At 30.1% G+C, this 13,936-nt stretch overlaps 4 protein-coding genes and 1 pseudogene across 5 annotated transcripts, besides 1 other annotated feature; 4 read left to right on the forward strand and 1 right to left on the reverse strand.

Moving 5' to 3' along the window:
* Window positions 1-484: 484 nt before the first annotated feature.
* Window positions 485-4,575, reverse strand: TVAGG3_0009890 (uncharacterized protein; the record flags this gene model as incomplete). The annotated part of the gene is made up of 1 exon (XM_001302602.1): window positions 1,697-4,162. One exon carries the CDS (start codon window positions 4,160-4,162, stop codon window positions 1,697-1,699), a length of 2,466 nt encoding a protein of 821 aa, XP_001302603.1.
* Window positions 4,576-7,353: 2,778 nt separating this feature from the next.
* Window positions 7,354-13,936: part of a mobile genetic element that runs on past the window's edge.
* TVAGG3_0009910 (uncharacterized protein) lies at window positions 7,522-7,929 on the forward strand (the record flags this gene model as incomplete). The annotated part of the gene is made up of 1 exon (XM_051219865.1): window positions 7,522-7,929. One exon carries the CDS (start codon window positions 7,522-7,524, stop codon window positions 7,927-7,929), a length of 408 nt encoding a protein of 135 aa, XP_051104851.1.
* TVAGG3_0009920 (uncharacterized protein) lies at window positions 9,431-9,706 on the forward strand (the record flags this gene model as incomplete). Its single annotated transcript, XM_051219866.1, has 1 exon — window positions 9,431-9,706. The coding sequence occupies one exon, from the start codon at window positions 9,431-9,433 to the stop codon at window positions 9,704-9,706; it is 276 nt and encodes a 91-aa protein (XP_051104852.1).
* Window positions 9,790-10,127, forward strand: TVAGG3_0009930 (annotated as a pseudogene). The gene has a single exon. A coding segment is annotated over exon 1 (338 nt).
* TVAGG3_0009940 (keratin-associated protein family) lies at window positions 13,481-13,870 on the forward strand (the record flags this gene model as incomplete). The annotated part of the gene is made up of 1 exon (XM_051219867.1): window positions 13,481-13,870. The coding sequence occupies one exon, from the start codon at window positions 13,481-13,483 to the stop codon at window positions 13,868-13,870; it is 390 nt and encodes a 129-aa protein (XP_051104853.1).

A 13,936-nucleotide genomic window follows, 5' to 3' on the forward strand; every position in this document is an offset into this window, starting at 1 on the left:
AATTTCTATTAGACACTGAAGTTCTGATTCTTCAAAATGACATTCTGGGACTTTTTTAAGAGCGAAATATGTGCGATATTGAATATGAAATACATAAAATACTGTTGCGTATCCACCTTTAGCAATAATATCTAAGCAAATTAATTTTTGCTTCAGGAAGAATGAAGATCCTTTATCATCCATTTTTGTATTTGAATGAATTCATACAAAAAATTCTATATTAAAAATAAATAATGATAACAATCAAATAAAAAGGAAAATTTTCTTAATTATTTGCTAACAAATTTCAACGATTCAATTTGAATTCTAAGATATAAAATCTGGGACATTAATGTTATTGCTTGATTTGATTGTTAAATAATAATTATTCTTTATTACAAAGATTCAATATAACCGCAATTTTTTGTGAAATCGAAATGGATGCATATATACTGAAGCTTGTTAGAGCTATTCAATTTGACTTAAATTTTTTTAGGGAGTAATAATTTTTAAAAGGGAGACTTTTTTTTAGGTAAATGATTATTTTTGAGTACGACCTAGATTCCAAGACAGCGAAATTAATGGCATTATTATTCCCTGTATTGGTTATAGTATCTTCAATTATCAGCTATTACTTTATCAGCTGCAATCAAATTCTCTCTCTCCGTTTTTCGAATGTTAAATATATTGTTCCAATTCTTTTCAATATTTTTACAGAACGTGAAATCCCAAATTTGCTTGTAAACCCACTACTTTGCTTGGTTTTATTTACATTATTAGCGAAAAAATGGCCAACTTCAAAAATATTTATTTTTACGATTGTTACTGCAATAATTTGTAATTTCAGCGCATTTCTTGTTTTCGAATTCTTCTTCTTCATACCAAAATTTCACAATTGTTTTGTTTCTGGTTCAATGTCAATAGTTGTTAGCCTTTCAATAGCTATTTGCTATGCATACAAGCAAGATGAATCCATAAGGTTTATAACGTTTATCTTGAGTCCTTCAAAAATTTTCGGAATTATTTTGGTCTGGTCTTTTGCATGCTTTAGATGGCCACCAATTGCCACTATTTCAGCATCAATATCTTGTGTTGTATCATTCATAATATTGAAGCAATTTCATCTTTATCTAAAACTCCCTCCGAATGATCTATTTTCATATCAATCTTTGAATCCTCTTCCAAGAAGTGAAGAACCAGAACAAAAGCTTTCAATTTATGAAACACTACAGAATTCTCAAACCCCTGAATTATCAGAAGTAGAACAAAGTAGACGTCTTAGAGCACTGCGTGCCATTGAAGAGCGTCTTGAAAGCCTTCAATCCAAGAAATAATTCTTTAATTGTTATTGTATTTAGTAGTAAATAAAATTTGTAAATTATTTTTCTTTATTGTGAAGTTTTAGAGCATATTACTCTGCTTTATTAGGATTTTTTCAATAAAAAAATAATTATAAATAAAATATAACACAAACAAATTTATTTCGTTCTGTAGAATTGCAAAATTGTATATTTGAGGAGGAAAGGCAAATTTCTTCTAGAAACGATTTGCCATAATAAAAGTGGTCCATTTTTATAATTATTTTTTGCCCTCATTTTTACTTTGAAGAAATTATTCTCCAGTGGTCTAATATATATTTCAATTTTGTTTTGTGTCCACATTGAATAGACTTGACTATATCCCTGGGGTGTATCATCCCAAATAATCATGAATTGGCTTACTGACTGAGATCCATGAATGAACTGGAATGCTGTTCTTGGCTTTCATCACAAGTTATCTCAACACTTTTCTCGAAGAATTTCACTTTTCCAAGAGATTTCAAGAAGGAAATGAAATCAGGAGAGAACTTGGAGACGTCAGCTGCTTTGTCAAATTTATCCGAGTTGACATACAAAATATTTGCCTTACAAGTAGTTTTCAAATTCCTACTGAAAATCTTTTTCATCGATGGTGCAAAAAGCTGTATATCATCAGCAACCTGGAACTCTTTGTGTGCGAAATCATTCATCATGTCTACAAGGATTCCAATTGGTTTAGCCGGTGTCAGTATTCCCCAAGATTCGTTCAGTAAATCTGCCTGTTTCTTGCAGCATTTCCTATCAAAAGGAAGTAATTTGCAATTTGATTCAAAGTCGATGCAGTATTTAGAGGAACCAGTGATATTAGAAGACGAAATTTGAATGATGCCATTTCGTCTTCTAAACCATAAGTAAGGATCTCCACCTCTGACAAGTAAGAAGTCTTGATCGTCATCAAAATTAATGTTTGCGCATTTCTTTTTGTAATTATTTATAAAGAAAGCGTATTCTTCGTTCCTTTTCTGTCTATCTCTGTCTTGTGAGAATTGATGATCAAAGAAACGAAGGATTATTGGCATAAATTTTGTTTTTTCCTGAATTTTGAATAAAATATCAACAAGTAACTCACATGAGAATATAAAATTCGCTTCTTTGTTTCCAATTGAAACTAAACAATTGATGTAAACTGCAGCCAAATGCTCTGATGTTTCGTTAACCTTGTTGAAAAACGGAGGGAAAATAGTAAGAAATGTTCTGGGTATTTCTGGGAGTTCATTGATTCCTTCCAAATATTTTTCGAAAATTGTAATTAATTCAACACCAAATGGTAGTTTTTCAGAAGAATTGAAAAAGCTGACAAATATTTGAGAAATCATTGAATCAACAACTTTAATATTTTCTTTTCCTCTGAACTTTTCTATGATCATTTTTATTGAGGCTATGAGACTTGAGTATGGATTGAGGGGCATCTTGTATGATGAAGACTGAATTACTTGGAAGCAAGATGCAATGAAATCTACGTATTGGTAAATATCATGAGAAAGAGCTTTGTGCGGTAGTCTGACAAAATTTGATATGAGTGCATGGAAAATGGCAAAAGAAAATGGTTTTGCTTCCAAAAAGTATTTTGTTGCGAGGAAGAAACTTTTTATAAAGAACTCTTCATCGGAATCTGTTGTTGCAATAAACAAAGCTTGCACAAAATTCATTGCAAGTTGTTTACTTATTCCATGACTTAGCATATCAGATAACATAATATCAGATGAAGTTACAAGGGAGTAATATCTATTATCCAGCTGGCCATCTTTGATATGATCAATCATTCTTCTCAAAAGATGACTGGAGAGGAATGAGCAGTCAATTCTGTATCCAACGAAATTTGCCATTTGGAAAAATGCTCGAGAAAAAGAAGGAAGTATCAAATAGTCTGCAATTTGATTAAACTTGTCTATAAAGCATAATAAGAATCTCTCTGAGTTTGCTTTGTTTCTGGTGTTAGGTTTAATAAATAAAAATGGGAAGTCCTTGTTGAAAGAATGAAGCTGTGACATGCAGTCGATGTTGCTGATAATGCATTTCAGAGCAAATAGAACTGGGTTTTCATTGGCCATCTCTAAGTGATTGGGGAATTGTTCCAAGGAAATGATGGATCGCATGAATGTAACGCAGTAAAATATAGAAAAGTGATTGAGAAGCGCCGTCATCCTTCGCTTGTCCTCCTTCTTAGTGAAGATGTTTAGAATCGTTTCATAGAATTTTGATAAATATAATTCTTCCATGTAGTAAAAGTCGGCAATGAGAGTTAGATAGATGCTGCAGAGAGGAATAATGATGTAACTGTTTTGACATGAGTTAATGAAGGAAATAAGCTTCATAAGGATTGAACTAGAATTAGAAATCTCAATTATGCATTTTATCGTCATTCTGAGATGTAACATAATTTCTTTGAATTGCTTTGATGAAGGAGTGAACTTGGGAATGAGATTGGCATATATTGAAAGGAGTTCATAAGGAAGATTTTCGCTGTCGGTCAGAGATAAGATGTATTTGTACTTTTCATGCGTAGTTTGGGTCTCCTCGAGGAATCCGGTAGTAAGAACGGAAAAGGATTCGTTTGTTTTATCTTCATTCTGAAAAGATATATATCGGCTAGGAAAATTTCCAATTATGTAGTCGAAAATCAAATTTTCTACGGGAATGTATTGGTCTTGGAATGAAATTTGAGAATTATTTGATATGGAAGTCAGAATAATTACAAAGCTTTCATAAAGAGTCCGAGAATTAAATGATATGATATGGAGTGGCGTAATGTTTCCTTTAGTGAATTCTATATACATATTTCTTATGATGGCATCCGCAATTATATTTGATTCCGAAGCGTTCATTAGAGATTGCCTTAGCTCATAATAGAAATTTTCAAGAACTATAGACCAAAGCTGGAATGTAAAATATCATTAACTGTGGCTTTTTCTGGAGTTCCAATGTTTAATTTTTGATTTTCTAGTCCATAAAAGTAGAAGTGAAAAAATGTAGCCCAATCTTTTACTTTTCCGAAAAAAAGATTGTTAAGTATAATAGTAAGAGCTGATTTAAAAGTTTTCCTTCTGAGCTGTTGATCATTGTATGGATTAATTAGTGTTGTGTGAATAGCAATTATTTCTTTTGATAATTTATTATATATTTCCGGGTATTTGGATGATAAATCTGAGATAAATTCAAGATATGAAATGAATGATTGCTTAAGAGATGAAAATATTTTAGTAGTATATATTGCGGGTTTTGTGACTTTTTTTGTAAACGTAAGAATTCATACAATATCGAGCGATTTTGTATCATTTTTTTTAACATATGAAGTAAAAAATGTATGATTCTTACGGTTTTTATTCTTACGTTTTTGAATAAATCAAGATTTAAAAAATTTTCAAAATTGTAAGACATTTACACTAAACCCATACATAATGAAATAAAAAAAATAAAAAAATAAAAAAATAAACTTTAAAAATTCATGTCTTACATTTTTGAATAATTTATTTTTTTTAATTTGTATGAAAATGAGTGGATCAAGATTCGTAACCGTCAATCAATTAATGGATGCTCTTTCACCAATTCTTGAAAATGTTAAACAAGTAGATGTTTATTTCGATGATTATGTAGAAAGTTTATATTATAAAGGTAAGTTTAATATTAAACCTATTGCTTTTGCATTTGATAATAAATTAATTGAAAATGCAAAAATTTGGGAATTAATTCCAGATATTGAATATATAACAAATATTAATGATAAATGGTTTAAACGAATTTCAACCACAAAAGTTCTTTGTAAATTAATGATCAAAACTGAGGAAAAAGAATTTAACGGGTTTAAATATCATCCAAATAAAGTTTCAGAACTAGAAAATGAAAAACTTCAGAAAAAATTAAACGATAGACTTTCAAATGATCGTATTGAAAAAATAAATAAACTAGCAGAAGTTGCATTTAATAATGAAATATTTGATGAATATAACCTTGAACTCAGTGATGGCTTTAAGGACCCGGGCTCAACGAGTCATGATTTATGAAATCAATATTTGATTTATTCTCTTCAATAATTTCTATTCTTTTTGTTAAATCATCAATTTTCATTAATGAGGTGATTCTTGATTGAGGAATAGATTTCAAACTAACCACTCCTTTTATTTTTGAAATTTTGAATCCATCAACTTTAAACATTTTATTCAATTTACATGTTGTCAATTCTTCAAATAATTTTTTATTATTAGCATAATAGTCATTAAATTCTTCAACAGATGAAAAAATTTTTATTTCAGTAATTGGTTTAACAACGTTTATTTTTTGTTGAACATTTTCACTTTCATTTATTTCTTCCTCCTCTGTTTTTTATTTTTAAAATCGGTTTCATTTATCATTAAATAAAAATTAGAATATAAGTGATGAAATATATTTTTTAATTAATATTAAATCAGAAATGGCGGCAGGATTCTTTAAAAAATTATGGGATGGAATTAAGAAAGCTGCAGGTTGGGTTTATAAAAAGGTTATTAAACCTGTTGCAAACTTTTTGGCACCAGTAGCGAAAACGGCAGGAACTATCATAGGTGGAGTATTAGGTACTAAAGCAGGTAATCCGGCGATGGGAGCACAAGCAGGTAACGCAATTGGTGGAATTGCTGAAGGAATACTTAATAAAATAGGGGTAAATAGTGGAAAAATAAATAAATATTATTTTTATCTTAGTATGGTTGTAGTCTTTGATAAACTTTTTCTCCTTTATTTAATATTTCTCTTATTGGGGCAGCTTTTGGTGTTATTGATTCAGCAACGTCACTAATTGCTTCTTTATTCTTAAATATCCAATTTGCTCCTTTCTTCATTGTTTCCCAAACTTTATGCGCTCCTCTTTTTACTTTATCCCACAGTTTCTTAAAGAATCCTGCAGCCATAGTTGATTATTTCATTAAAATTAAAAATTCATTTTCATCTTTTAATTTTGATTTTTTATTTAATAATAAATGACGACTAACTATTTGGTGCCAAACACTAAACCAATTAATGGAAATGTGTTTCATTCATTCGAAAAGATAAATGAAATATTCGCAAAGAATGACGGAAGAAGATATTATAGAGAACTTGAAAGTTCATGCTATGACTCTGATGCTCCATATTTTGATGATAAACAAACTCATTTAAGAATTACAAATCCGGCTCATGATGTGAACCAATTAGGTGACACATATATTAAACGCAAAGTTAAAGCAACTCTAGTTTCAAATAAAGCTTTCACATGTGATGCCGCTTTTAAATGCATGCGTTTATTCGTTGGTTACAAATCATCAAATCAAAGCTTTAAACAATTAGAAGTAGAAACCGAAAGAGGTGATGCCGGTTATCTTCAGATGGATTGCGCCCGTGAATCTTTCGCATTTGCAACATATAAACCAAAATCAGAAAGGAAAGTTAAAAAGTTTGTTCATTCGTTATATAATAATGTTCAAAAATATGATAACTCAGTATGTGGTAAATATATTGACCCTTCAGAAGTTTTCAAGAAAGCAAATGAAGAAGTTGATATCACTTTTGATATGATTATTCCGGTAAATGATTTGTTAGCATTTCAGGCGTTCGATGATTATCCTAAATCATTTGGTGAAATCATTCTTAAATATTATGTTTTCAGGGATACTTTAGTATTTTGTCAGGTTGACCCGTTAAGAGTTGCTGATTTACAAAATTACGTTTATGAAAAGATAACTGATGAAAATTATGAAAAGATTATGAATCATGTTTATAAATATGATCGCAAATTCCAACAAATCGGACTTCCTGCCAAATTAATTACAAGCTTAGCCGCTACATCTGCTGACGCAACAGTTGATGACGTTATTATTTCATGCACAAAGATGGAAGTTTTAGAGGATAAATGCATTACACCAGGATACGGTTTAATTGAAGAATCAGTTAAAGCAATACCACGTTTATTCAGTAAGGAAGATCCATTCATGATTCCAGCTCAACATATTGACGTTCGTTCACTAAATGGAGGTTGCATCACTCCTGAAGGTATAGCTCAGATTTCTCATACGCTCTTCATAATGTTACAGATGTTGTGTTAGCATTTCCGAAGAATGCAATGCAAAGAACAGTTTTAGAAAATCCAATGCTTCGAGGTCTTCAGGTCACTATAGATTCCAGAAACTTCCCCGATCAAGCGATGACCACAGTGGGTGACATATTCTTTACACGTATGCTTCAAGCTTCTGATTTAGATGGAGTGAATGAATGCACGGAAGAATACGAGGACTCATTAACTAGACCACTGAATGATGATAATGGCACGCCATTAGCTAGAACATGGAAAGACCAAACTTCATTCTTATGCACTATTCCAGTTCAACGTGATGGAGCGGGTATATTCTTTGATGGATTAGAAACTTTCAACTCACAAGTTACAGTACAAGTGAAAGCTTATCCAATCATTCAGGGTGTAAATGACACTTACTGTTCAAAGGTGACAAATCCTCCTCAGGTTTGGTTTACTAGGACTACGTATTGGACATGGACACCGGATGAAGGTTTGAAATATCATCCAACAGGTACACCACCACAGTATAGAAGTTCATATGATGAAATATTGATGAATAGAAATGTTTAAAATTATAAATTTATTTTTGATTAAATGGATTTAAATTCTGAAGAATTAGCGGGAGTATATAATACATACGTAGATGATATGATTAATGAAGCATTGAGTGATAATAGAAATGCTCTATCTAAGGAAAAATTAATGAAAATTCCATATTCTGAATGTTACTTAAATTCAATCACTGCAGCAATTGGTAAACAAAATAAAGGTAAAACATTAACGATATTAAAACAAATTATCATTATTGCTAACACTTCCCCCATTCACATGTGTTAATTTATATCAACCGTTCAGGTTCACCTTCAGATGATACATTTGAATCTTTAAAGCATTTAATCAAAATTCCAATTATTTATTTATCACAAGAAGAAGCAGAAGATTATTTAAAAAACTTTTTAATGTATAAAGAATTATATAATACAATCAAGAAGCAAGGATTAGAGGATAAAATTATTGATAAACAACGGGATGAATTATTTGAAACACTTTCTATTTCAAATTTTGATAGAGAATTTTTGCATTCACTCATTTTTCTAGATGATGCGGTGAAATCAAAACTAATAACAAATGAGAAATCATATTTTAATCAGTTATTAACTCAATGTCGACACATTCAGTGTTCATTCTTCATGGCTGTTCAATACTTCAAAGCATTAAGCACAAACATTAAATCAAATCTATCAACACTTTTCATTTTCAGTGGTTTTAGTCGTCAACAGTTGAACGTTATGCTTTATCAAGTGAATTTACCAATGAGCATTAATGAACTTTACACACAATATCAGCAATTAGGTGAACATGGAAAAATAATAGTTGATTTAAATAAAGGATGTGTTAAATTTGATTAACTTTTTATAATTAATTTTTTTTTTTATTTATAATTAAACATGACAGAAATAGCAAATCTTTACAGGTTCCATTAAAACAAGGGACAAACAAAAAGGGTGTGTATAATAGAACTATGAAAGTTCCAGACGGAATGAAAGAATTAGTTCATATTGTTGCTGGTCTTCAAAAAGATGTTAAACAAATGAGAAACGTTTTAACATTACCAGAAGCTCAAGCATATGCCAAACGTCATGGTCCAAATTGGGAAGCACATGAAGCAGACATTACAGGTCCAAATGGAAAACCTGATGGTATAAATGAAGTTTTCGTTACTGATGGTCATGGTAATATTAAAGTCATAAATGGTTACAAATTAACTGTATCTGATTATCCTAAACGTAAAGCATATAATGAATGTTATCCTATGCAATTTGATGAAAATGGAAAAGCTGTTAAACAATACATTGGAGAAGGTGAACATGGTCCAATTAATTCATACCGTCATAATCCATATTCTTATTTCAATGAAGAATTAAACGCTATTGAAGAAGGACCGGATGGATTACCACGATATGTTAATCAGTTTGATGGTCAATATGCAAATTTGAGACCTGAAATTCCAGCTAAGAAATTCTTTAAAGTTGCTTTATTCGATCCAGTGTTCAATGAACAGAAAGAAGCAATGAAAGCAGAATTTAAACCAATTCAAGTGGCAAGAATTTCTTCATCTTCACTTGCAGAAGCGTTCAAGGAATTGATAAAGAAACCACTTTATTCTCAACAAGGTTATAACTTTGATTTAATTAAAGAAAGTGATAGACGTAAATTAGAAAAATCAGATGGTTTTAAGAATGCATGTAATGAAATGATTAAAGATATTGTAAATGATAAAATAAGACTGGAAGAAACTCAAAGCAATATCAATAACATAATTGGTGCAGTTACAAAGAAAGTATAAGCAAACAATGATGAACCTTGGGATATTACCGTAACAACTAAATAAAACTTTAAATATATTTTTCTTTTTTTATTCAATTATAAATGAGAAGACGTTTCACAAGTCAAAAGAACACTAACGCAAAAGCAGAGATTACGGTTGGTTATAACGTAAATGATGATAAATCACGAATTATTCAAAATGTTAAAGTTAATGTTAGCCCTGAATTAACAAGGTCAGCAACTCAACCAAATTTATTAACTCGTGACTTACCGAAGAATGAGGAGAATGAAGAAAACCATGAGAATGGAGACCCAATCATTTTATCTGAACCCGGTAAAGAACCTGTTGAAATCCCCACATATCCAACATACCCCCCACCTCTTTCATCAAACATCGAGAACCCAGGAATATACGATTCCAGTCGCAATGCGCCATATAAAATAGACATTAATTCTGAATTAATGAAAATTTACCGTGATATAATAACTGATAATTATGATTCAATAATAAATTTAATTGATCAATCCGGTTTAATTATTTTACCTTATGAATCATTAATTCACATTATCGCCATTCTTTGTGATGTTCAAGATTCAGACGTTAAGATTCAATTTTTCATAGATGATGAGGTTTCATGCTGCGGAACAGTTGCAAAAATAAATCCTATAAAGGATATTAGCACAATTAAGATATCAAAGAACGGAACAACAACTGAACTTCATTTAACATATAATGATATTTATAATAAAATAGTTGATGAATATAAAATATCACTTGAAAAATTCTTTGTTAAGGCATTTAATATTCAAGCATTAACATTATTGAATAATAATCCTTTGAATCATAATCAATAATAATTGACCTTTCACCAGTTTCTATCGTTTGTTTTATTTCTTTTTGTTCCCCACTATCTGGATCGGTCATTGTAATTGTTTTTGTTATAGTATCAGCTTTATCTTTAACTTCAATCTTTTTTCCATCAGGATATTTAAACCAAAATTCCAAAAATTCGATATTGTCAATCTGTTCATATTTTAATCTATCAATTACATTTTTAATACCATCTGAAAATCTTATGAAATGGTCATTATATGGGTTTGATTGAACTAAATTTGAATGAAGTGAAATATAACCCGATGATGAATATGACATTGACTCATATTTTCTGAAAACACTAAAATTTATAACATGAATGAATTTCTTATTCGTTGAATTTATGAATTCTTGAGGTAATCTTATTCTAGTTTTATTTATCACTGGAAAATAACGCTTTACCATATTTTTAATCGTAATAAAAATGTCAATTATCAATATTATTTCGAATAATAGTTGTGAATTAAATTTAACAGTTAGTGGAATTTATAATGTTACTCTCGTTTCTGTGAGTGGTAAATTTAATCCCATTCTTTTAGACCCTTCAGATTATATATCATTTATTAAAGATGACCTTGAAAAAACGTATGATATGTATATAAATAATGTGATAACGAAATGGGATATTAACACAATTTTAAGTTATTTAAATGAATCATTTATCGTTTGGTATGAAGAAAATTTTAAATCAAAACCTGATAAACTTTTTGAACTTGATGAAATAAATAACCTTATTAAATTCCCGCTGAAAATTAAATTTTGTACTCCTCATCTTCGTTCATTGTTGGGGATATTAAATTTTGAAAAAGATGTTGGGGATGTTTTGTATTCTGACACTGGTTCCAATTTCATTTTAATCAAATGTGATAAAGTTAATACCCCAATGAGATTTTCACATCAAACATTAGACCCTAACTCTTACCCATCAATACAAAACATTTTATCCATCAACTTAAACATATTTTCTTTATCATATCCGTTTCAATTATCCGGGAATTCATTTATTCTTCATTCAAAAGATTTATCAAATATTAAATTTAGAATAACTGACCTATTTGATTGTGATTTAGAATTTATGAATGAAATATTATGGCAATTTCAAATAGAAAAAATAGCTGATGAGATAACAGATTAAATATTTATTTTTAAATCATAATAAATGATTAAACAACAGCAACCACAGCAACTTAAGGCACAGACCATTACTTACGCCACATATGCATATAATTCAAAGACGGCAGAACAAACACAAAGGTTGAAATATGGAGATTTGGAGATAGTATTGAAAAATGACCATTTTGAATTCGTTTGCAAGGGTGGTGCAGTGATATCAAATATAAAAGAAATTTTATTTATGAATTCAAAAATTAAAGGAATAACGGATGATATAACATCAATTCCACCAGAAGAACAAAGATATTACGCATTAAATGCATTTCCTAAAGTTTTGAAGATTGGAAGATTTAATTTAAATGAGGAATTCATAGAAGGTTTCCTAAATGACATAATGAAGAAAGCGGATAAGGAATACGTGGATAGTGAGTTAGAGGAGAAGGCAGATAAGGGACTTGTGGCTAGTGCATTAATGAAGAAAGCAGATAAGGAATATGTTAATGAAAAAGATAATGAAATTATAGAAAGGGTTGAATGGTACCATGAATGGACATCAAAGATTTTAAAAACTAAAGCTGATACAGGATGGGTTTCAGAATGTTTAGACCTTAAAGCAGATAAGGAATATGTGACTAGTGAGTTAGGGAAGAAGGCAGATAAGGAATATGTGACTAGTGAGTTAGGGAAGAAGGCAGATAAGGAATATGTGGATAGTGAGTTAGGGAAGAAGGCAGATAAAACTTATGTTAATGAAGAAATAAAACAATCAGAGGTCTATTTTACTCCACCATTTTTAAATTTTATGAAATCATCAGATAAAACCTTTGATATAGATTCTTTTGAATGGATATGTTTCGATGGAGTGACCATGTATTTATTTTATACAGCTGGGGTGCTTTATTATTTTAAAACAAATGATTTTAAAACTATGAATCATTTACTCCATCTGTTTTGAATCATGATACACGAAAGCCAATCATTAATCCAATAATTTTATATGTTGAATATAATAACGGTAAATTTATGGGAATGATAACGGTTGAAGATGATTTTTTGCCCTTGTTATTCATTCGATTGTATCCAATGGTTCAAATGTAATTTAAATCAAGATGCTAAATTTAAATATCCAAATAATCCTATTAGATGTGTTAATAATAAATGGGTACTAATTTATGAAGTCAATCAAATTTTCATTAGTGAGGATGGGATAAATTATTATATGTTTAGTATGATGTCATCAGATTTGAAAATTGATTATACAAGTAAGTGGTATTACATTAACAACATGTATTTTATCCTACAAAATGATAAAATTTATAGATCATCTTCAATATCACAAGGTCAATTTGAACAAATTTTCAAGCTGATGGAGACATTGAAGCTTTATGTTATGGATCAAATGTTTATGTTCTCGTTTCAGGTGAAATGGTCTATTCATATCCTGTAAGTTATAACAGACATATTTATTTATCACAGGATTTATCAAATTGGGAATTGGTTTATTCATTCACTCCAAAACTTACTCGAAATTATAGATTTACAAATTTATTTTATATTGATGGGTATTTCATTGCTTTAAGATGTGGTGATTTAGTAAATACCAGTAGTGATGGAAGAAACTGGTCTGAAATCACAAAATTTCAAGATGTTAGAAAAGCAATTTTCAAAAATAATACGTTAATATTGATAACAAGACCAGTTTTAAATACTCACCCAAATTCAATATTATATAATAAATTCAATATTCATAATGGATTAAATACAATTCTTGAGATGATTTACCCCATTGGTTCTATTTATACGTCAATGAACTCAACAAATCCAGCAAGTGTTTTAGGTTTTGGTGCGTGGGAACAGATTGTAGACAAATTCCTCTATTGTGCAAACTCTTCAAAGCAAACGGGAGGTTCGAAGAAAATTAAAGAAGCAAACTTACCCCCGCACACTCATACAGGAACTACAAACTTTTCTGGCGACCATAGTCACTCATTAAGAGACCATCCATTATACAACTCAGAATATTATGCTGGCAATGACGTTTTATCTCCAGATTATAACCATTCGGCAAAAAAGACTTTTCGACCAACTGAACCAGGAGGAAATCATGTCCATACTTTCACAACAAATCCAACAGGCTTGGGTAAAGATTATATGCCTCCATTTATGACTGTATTCGCATGGTACCGCATTTATTGAATGTGCTTGAGCCTACTTTGCAGGCTTACCACGTTCATTGAATGAACTAAATATATTTTATGTTTG

The sequence above is a fragment of the Trichomonas vaginalis genome, chromosome IV, assembly GCF_026262505.1.
Source record: "Trichomonas vaginalis G3 chromosome IV, whole genome shotgun sequence".
Taxonomy (NCBI): domain Eukaryota; phylum Parabasalia; order Trichomonadida; family Trichomonadidae; genus Trichomonas; species Trichomonas vaginalis.